Source organism: Solanum dulcamara, chromosome 1 (genome assembly GCF_947179165.1).
Source record: "Solanum dulcamara chromosome 1, daSolDulc1.2, whole genome shotgun sequence".
NCBI lineage: Eukaryota > Viridiplantae > Streptophyta > Magnoliopsida > Solanales > Solanaceae > Solanum > Solanum dulcamara.
This window is the reverse complement of record NC_077237.1, coordinates 68,855,929-68,864,993: the sequence shown is the minus strand read 5'-3', so window position 1 is coordinate 68,864,993 and position 9,065 is coordinate 68,855,929. Positions and strand designations below refer to the sequence as shown.

Here is a 9,065-nt window from a genome sequence, read left to right as displayed (position 1 = left end):
CATGGAGTAAAATCTTGGATTAGTTCTTTCAATGGAAGCTTGAAGACTTGAGCTTAGTTCTTACTTTGTAGAAGAGGTTTGAGAGAAACTTAGAAGAGAATAAATTCTAACTTGGGAGAATGAGGGTTTTGGAGGTTCAGGAATGAGTTATAGTCTCTTAGTATAGCTCAAAATGACCAAGGATAGGAATTAAATAAATAGGAAAAGACCCAAATACCCTTGAACCTATAACTAATGGGGACACATTCATGGGCCACTATACAGTCCGTATAAACTACCATAGATCTTGTAGGGGTCCATAGAAGTGAAGGAGAACAAGGTCGTGGGGAGGGTGACTTAGATGGAAGATTATACGGGTCGTAAAGAATTTGACAGAACGTAAAGGTCCTCGTGAAAGGACACCCAGAGACCAATATCCCTTAGGTGTTATATGGATGGTATTATGAATATAACTTTTTTTAGGTCGTATACCTTCCATAGAAACCTGGTCCAACATATTCCAACCTTTTCCTTAGTTTTCTTTCAATAATAGCCTTCTAGGGGCTGTGTAACTTTGAATGGTCCATAGAAGGTCTCTTCCAAGTGATCAGTGTCCATTATGTGTGGCCCCAGAAGTTGGAAAGTTAAAATTTTGAGCTAAATAGAGAAAATAGTGGGAATTTGGGAGATGAGGCTCGCCAAGCAGGATTGGCGACAAGACAAGAACCCTGGTAACTCACCAAAGAGAAACTAAGATTGCGCAAACATTTTGAGGTTTTATGCTCACAAAACAAGGGAAATTGGCAAGGTTAGAGGGGTTTGGAGACTTGCCAAGTAGGAAAAGTGAGCCGACCCTGCTCTCCAATAACTTCAGAAAAGTTTGTAGGGAATAGAGGTAGTGGGCGAGGAGGAGGAGGGAGAGGGATACTCACCGAGCCTTGCCCTCTTGCCAAAATGTTCTAAGTGTTTTAAGTAATTGCTCAGGGTGTTTAGGCGAGGTATCTAGGAGGTCGGCGACTCACCGAATGGAAAGGCGACCTCGATCAACCTCACAAAAGAGGACCTTGACAATTTTAATCAATGGTTTTTCTATCCTTTCCGACTCATTTAATTCCTAAGCTACATAGTTTTAAGACTATATCCTAATACTCTAACTACCTAAAGGCTTTGAATTTTCCTTATTTACTCTCCAATCCTCAATTATGATATTTATCTCTCTAAAACACTCTCCCAAGGGTTTCATCTTCAAGACAAGTTAATGTTCAAGAGAATTCAAGTTTAAGTCTCCATAATCTTTGTATTTACAACTTAATTGATCAAATAATGTGGGAATTCATCCATGGACCCTATCATCCATGGAGTCCCAAGGTTTTCTCTAAACTTCTGCATTATGAATTTTATGTCTAAGCCCTAATTTTATGAAATTGCTACCACTTGATTGGTGAGTCCTCATGTCTCGAGGGAGTAACCAACACAAGCTCATGTACTTTATTATGACACTTTTTTCTTTCTTTGGGTGAGTTAGGAACATGTCTTATACCCCCATATAGACTAAAGTAGAGGCATGTTTAGATATTTGTTGAGTTGTAGTTTTGATTTTTTGGACATCTTATTTTGGGCTTTCCCCTTATTGAGATTTCTTTGAAACTTACCTCCCGTTTATGCTTTCCTTGATGTTTAAATTTACCTTATGTATGTGATGTACGCCAAGAGGCTTGGTTAGGGTCCCTCGGGATTTTGATCGCTGTGTTACGCCTAGGGCCTAGCTTGGATCGTGATACATTTTCCCCCAAGTATCCATTTTCTCTTTCCATGATTTCCCTGTACAGACTGTGTTACCTTGCACTATTTGTAAAGAGGCTCATATAATTCATGCACTAGTAGCTTTTTTTGCACCAGTTGAGATATTTCCCATTTTTCTTTTTTTGTTTCAACTTTCTAACTTCTGGAGTCTTACAAATCTTTTCTTTAAGCACAAGTTCAAAGCATCTCAATTCAATGTCATCAACCTTCTTGGTTTGCCTAAAGATTCACGTGACCTTATCAAATTCATGCAACTTAATTGAATTTAAGACATCACTATTCATATGACGCACGCAATGCCACTCACACAAGAGAGAATCCAAATCACAATTTTGAATATGATTTCAAGGGATTTTAAATGATGTAAGAAAAGGCTCACTATCACAAATGAATTCAAGTATATACACATTGACTTGTAGGATTGCCCTGTATGTAGAGCGCCACTAATTTAGATTAATAAGGCTCACAATCCTCAAGGAATTGTAGGATTAACTTAGGTTTGGGCAAAGGGTGGGGTATTATTTGGCCGAGTGACTAAGATGCCTCCCTAGTGCCTTCATTCCTCATTTTGAGCATCCACTCACATTTTTGTCTTAGTCACTCACCTATTTCTCCTTCTTCATCATGATCACTAATTTCAACTTCTATTTTCTCTTTCCGTATGAGGTATGCGAATGCATTAAGATGGCACCCATTTTTTTTTGCTTCTTTATTATATTCTGTCATTTCTTTTCAGCAATTTTTCATGAAGCGTATGGTGTTCTACATTTCTTTAGTTCACAATTCCTTATTTTTTTTACACAACCCCCAAACTTAGGCTGCCTATATTTTCATCACTCATATTTTCTCTGTTTCTCTCCAAACTTAGGCTTTTATCCTATTTCACTATCTTTAGCATATGAGGAGGCATGAGGGTTTCTAGACAATGAGTTACATTGGTTCAACATATGAGACAAGGTGGCCAAAGAATTCAGTTTAGGCTCAAAAGAAGCTGACTAAGATTATGTTTTTTGGAAAACAATTTGGGATAAAGTGACTTATTCAAAAAGGACCTTGGTTCATCTTTCAAGTCATGCCAAATCTAGAATTTCGTCTTGAAGTACATTTTTGGGCAAGTTCTAGACAACACATATATACAAGAATGAATTAAATCCTTTCTGCACAAGGCATTTCAATCCAATAAATTCACAAGCTATTCTCAAAATCAATTGAATCCCATGACTTTTGACAAACTACAATGAGGATATCCCCGCTTGTAAGTCATGAAGCCAAATAAATTTTATGTGAACCATGACAAGAGATTTCCCTTCAATTTACTTTTCCCTAAAAAATTCATTTTAAAATTTTTACCTTTGCCAATCCCAAATATTCTTTTGGTATCCCTCGTATAAGAGGTGCGGAAAAAGACTCAATTAAATACTAAAACTTGGTATTTTTCATAAAAAACTTGTCTCACAATCTATCATTAGAAAATGTCAACCCGATTCGACCCAAAAAGAATTAAGAAGGCAAAAGAAAATAAAAATAAATTTTGTTTCTTGGAAAAGAACCACGGCATAAAGAAAACCCGTGGAGTTTATTTGACTCACTACTATTTACTGAGACAATTTTATATCATGTGCCATAAATTCATTGTGAGAACAAGGCCTATAGAAAGGCACTAAGAGGAATCAATCATGAGTAGTAAAATAATAGGAGAATGTAGAACAAACCTGGCTATTGTCAAAACCCATAAGATATTTGTCACGACCCAAGCTAGACCCTAGATGTGATACGATGATTAGAATTCCGAGCGACTCCAACAAAGCCTCTTAGCATACATAACATGACATACATAAAATGAGATTGAAAGTAAACTTTAAATGCGGAAAATATTGTAAAACATAGAAATCTCGATAAAGGAGAATTTAAAATGTAATGTATGAAATGAACAAAACAAACTCGTCTAGTCTGACAATGCCTCTACTATAATAGATGGGGGCGTAGGACATTCCATAACTCATCAAACCATAAGAAAGTGAAATAGTTTGTACATATAGAAATAACACAGTGGTTACACCCTCGAAACATGAGAACTCACCAAAACTAGCAACTCTAAGTAGAAATCCAGGACTAACCACATAGATGGATAGGAGCGTTGTGACCTATATTATAAAACAATATAGGCAAAAGTATGCCTTATTACATAGAATGTACTAAGTATGTGATAAGTATGCATGAAATGAAGAAAAGAACATCATAAGTATGAACATGAGATGAATGACCAACATACTTGAAAATGTGAAGTAAATCGTAAAATCATGATATAAGGTCAACCCATCAAAAAAGACATCATTAAAACTTATAAGAAAACATATTCATTTTGTGGGATATGGATTGTAACCATCAATAAAACCATGTGACCTATAACATGGAGTCTGGTGTAACTTCTACACCAAAAAGAGAGAGGCTACTTGCCAAGGTAGACTCCATATCATTATTACCATGAAATATTTATAGGTCCACTAGCTAAGTCATTTAAGACAACCTACGTGGAAACATAATTTGGGACTAGAGGTTGCTACTAGAAGCTCCTTTACCAAGTGTAAGACCTCGAAAGTTGGACAAAATAGGATTTTAAAAAAGTTGCATCTTTTGGGTTTCATCAAGCCCTTTTGATGGGCGGTCGAACACACCATGAGCCGTGGTTGGCATCGTGGTAGTGGACTAGGAAAAACAAGAAGGTCCATGAAATGGTTGATGGGGCGTGGGATGTTCCATAGACAGTGGAATGGTCCAAGAAACCAACACCTCAGGGACTCAATCAGGTTGAATCTTACGAGCCCTTTTATGGACCGTTAAAAGTTACACCGACCGTAGTAAGATTAGTGTAGAGAAGCTGTTGGACCCTAAGGAAAAGGGTACTTCATGACAAGTTCTTAGACCCGTAGAACCAAGAACAGACCGTAGAGTGGCCCATAGAAGTCACCCCTCAACACCAAGTAAGTCCTCCAGGTTGACGATCCTCTTCCCAACCCATAAATAGTATGGCGTCCCGTATAGGAGCTCGTATAGATTGAATCTCAAAGGATCAGTTCATTCTCCTTTCCACGGACCCTTGTACGGTCTATGGTGTTGTTGATGACCCATCAAAGGTCCCATGAAGGGTTCGTTCATCAGGTATATTCCAGGGTCAGTTGGGTGTTTACTCACTATATTAATATTATATTTTAACATTTTTGGGGGTTAGTTCCTAGCCTATTAACTTCCCAAATCCCTCTTCTAATCCCTCATTCTCTCAACTACTCTTAACACAAAAATTATCTCTCTATAATTTCTCTTCCAAGTCTAACTTCTTATTTAAGTTAAAGGTTCAAGGATTTTTAAGTTTAAGTATCCTTATTCTAATTTCATTTAAAGCTTTGATTAATCAAGGTATGTGGAAAATTCATCCATGGGTTCTCTTCAATCCATGGAATCCTAAGGTTTTTCTAATTCTCTTTTTTTTCATGAATCTCTCCTAAATCTAGGGTTTTTATCAAATTGCATTGGGTCAATTATGTTTTTATTCAATTTAATGATCTAATCATGCATGATTTCAATTATATTACATTTTTGTAATGATTTTTACAAGGACCCATGCATTATTCTATGAAATTCAAGTATGAACTATTGATTTATGATCACAAATTTTATGAACTCCCATGTATGTTTTATGAAAGTAATGCATTATGATTCAAGTATGTTTTCAAGGATAAAACCATTAATTGTGAAAGGATTTCTCACAATATGAAAGATATCATGATTTGGATGCATAGAAAGGTAAGTATCCACAAGTTCAAGTTATGGTCATAATTTTTAAGGAGCTATACTTATGATGTTAGATTGGTGGATTTACCTTTACTAATGACTATGTTTTATGTATTCTACTGGTATTAACTTAGCATCGAGTGAACTTCGTGGTGGGGATTCACAAGGGAGTAGCAACCCTTAGTTCAAAAATTATGTGCCATCATAGGTGCCTTTATGGCCTAGCTAGTGGATCCACATATAGGTCATGTTCATGTTTGTATAGAGTCTACCTTGGAAAGTAGCCTCTCTCTTCTCAGTGTGGGAATTACATAGAATTCCACGTTATAACTCACATGGTCTTAAAAGTCGGTTAAGGTTAATATTCCACATATGTATATGCTATATCTTTATGTTTTAATGATGTTTTATGATACATTGACCTCATGATATGTTTACAAGAGCTTTCAAGTTTCATTCATGTTTTCAAGATATTGGTCATGCCTTACATATTCATATTGAATATATCCGATTATCATTGTTCATGTATGTTTGTCACATATATAGTACATTCCATGTACTAACACATACTTTTTTCCTATATTGTAGCATAATGTAGGGTTCGAAGATCACGCTCATCCCTCTCATGACTAGATATTGGAGTTAGATTTCTATATGTTGGTGAGTCATCATGTTTCGAGGACATGACATTTATGATTTCTCTATACTTCTTATGAATTTCATTCATCTATTTTGGTGAACTTGGAACTTGTAGCATGCCCCATCTAGACTAGTAGAGGCATGTTAGATTTTGAATATATCTATGTTGTCATGTTCATTCGTAGGTTGAGTCGATTTCTCCTTTATTGAGATATTCATGTTGATACTTATGTTTTGCTTTCATTTTTTTAATCTTTGCTTCTATTTACCTTATGTATGCTCATGTATGATATGCAAAGAGGCTTGGTTGGGGTCTCTCGGGATCCTAATTGCCATGTAACATCTAGGGTCTAGCTTGAGCCATGACACCAAGACTCCACCTCAATCTCTTTCGGTGCTAAGTCAAATCCCAATGGAACAGATAAAATTGATTATCAACATATAATTAGGATAGACAATAATCATATACCAATCCATATCATAAAAATCATATAAGAGTAGCTCCTTTAAGTCATGATTTCATAACATCATTCATATAGACACTTACTTTTCTAAGCATCTAAATCATGATTTCATTCATATTGTGAGAAAACCTTTAACAATTCATTGATACATGCTTGAAAAAATATTCTTGAAACATCATTCATTACTTTCATAAAATATTCGTAAATCCTTCATAAATTTCATGATCATAATTCATAGTTCTTGAAAATCATAGACATAAATCATGGGTCCATGTAATATCAATTGAAATCATGTATCTTAATAATTTCATGCATAATAATATAGAATAAGGTCAGTTGAATCAAATTAGAAAAGATCCATGAAGAATTGACATGGAGACCTCATTGAATTGAGTGAAATTGAACTTGGATATTGAGATTCTTTTGGGACCCAATGGATGAAAGGAATTCATTGGTGAATTTTTCACATACCTAGACAATCAAATACCTAATGCAAGATTCTAATAAGGGAGACATGATCTTTACTTGAAACCCTAGCCTTGACTTAGAAACAAAATTTGGAGAGAATTCTAGAGAGAAGATTTTGTGTGTGAGAGCTTAGGATATAATGAGGGAAATTTGGAGGGTTTGGGTAGTTATAGGTATTAGAAAATAGGAAAAAATGGAATAGCTTAAATATTAAAAGAATGGAAAATGTCCTGAAGTCCCTTGAAGAAATAAATGTCGCATAGGTTCCACGAACACCCTGTATGGTTCGTGAAACTCTGTACAAACTGTATAGGGTCACGTTGAGGGAAGCCCAAGAAAATTTCTAAAGATATTCTTCTATGACGGGGTCTATGGCTTGTGGAACTTCACATAGGCCGTATAACCTCCCATATAGGTTCCTTAGATCAAATTTCTTTCCCACCTATAGACCCTCCAACAGTACGTAGAATGCATCACGATCTGTAGACTCTACCCATCCAGTCAGTTCCTTTCAAAACTCTTAGGAGCCTTTCTACGAACTGGTCTACGATTAGTAGACTTCTTCAAGGACCGTATATCCACACGTGATCCCATCTCAAATTTCTAACACCTCAGCCTCCTTCCACGGTCACCTTTCATGACCGTGGAAGCCTAAATGATTCATGATTGGACTCATGGAATGCCAAAAGCTGCACCATCTGCATTTTCCTTCCTGTTTCAACTTTTTGACTTCAAGGGTCTTACAATATCTCCCCCTTGGGAATATTCATCCCCAAATAGGACTCAAGCTAGCATGGAAAGAGTAGGGAATCAAACCTACCAACACAACATGAATGCAATGACACATTAAAAATACATAAACAAGAGTAATCAACCCTAAGCTAAAACATGAATTTAAAACTCATTTCATGAACATGCATGCATACGAAAATATGAGAATGACTGAAACACATGATTTTGAAAGAGTGGACATGAGTAAACTTAATACCTCAAGCTGAAATAGAGGGAAAGAGATGAGGATAATGGGACATCATATTGTCTTCAGCCTCCCATGTAGCACCTTCAACTAGTTGGTTCCTCCATAGAACCTTCATGGAGGAAACTTCTTTATTCCTCAACTTCCGGACTTGACAATCTAAAATATCAACCCAAACCTCTTCATAAGATTGTCTATCTTTCACACCAATGCTTTCCAATGGAACAATGGAGGTAAGATCACCAATACACTTTTTCAACAAAGAGACATGAAACACTGGATGCACCAATGCCAACATCGAAGGCAAATCAAAATCATAAGCTATCTTGCCATAGCGCCTCAAAATCTAATATGGGCCTACATAACAAGGACTAAGATTTCATTTATTACCAAAGAACACCATACCCTTCATAGTCGAGATTTTCAAGTAAACCCATTCGTCAACCTCAAATTCAAGCTCTCTTCTCTGTACATCCGAAAATGACTTTTATCGGCTTTGGCCAGTCTTCAATATCTCACTAATGAGTCTAACCTTCTCCATACCTTCATAAACCAACTCGATCCCTATAAAGAAGACCTCACCCACCTCAAACAATCCAATTAGAGATCTATATCTCCTACCATATAATGCCTCAAATGGAGCCATTTGGATACATGAATGACAACTATTATTATAGATAAACTTAATCAATGGTAAATAATCATCCCAATTTCCTTTAAAGTCAATCACACAAGCCCTCAACATATCTTTTAACGTCTAAATGGTCCTTTCAAATTGACCATAAGTCTGTGGGTTAAGATTTGTACTAAGCTTAAATTTAGTACCAAGGTCCTTTTGAAATGACCTCCAAAACTGAGATGTGAATTAAGTATCTCAGTATGAAATGATAGACATAATGCTTAACCAACTGAGGAATGTAAAGTCTAGAATACTCCTCAGCTGAATA

At 36.1% G+C, this 9,065-nt stretch overlaps 1 protein-coding gene across 1 annotated transcript; it reads right to left on the bottom strand.

Moving 5' to 3' along the window:
• Positions 1-8,131: 8,131 nt before the first annotated feature.
• LOC129893851 (uncharacterized) lies at positions 8,132-8,764 on the bottom strand. Its single transcript, XM_055969275.1, has 2 exons — positions 8,651-8,764; positions 8,132-8,464 (listed from the first exon to the last, which is right to left on the bottom strand). Exons 1-2 carry the CDS (start codon positions 8,762-8,764, stop codon positions 8,132-8,134), a joined length of 447 nt encoding a protein of 148 aa, XP_055825250.1.
• Between the last annotated feature and the right edge of the window lie 301 nt (positions 8,765-9,065).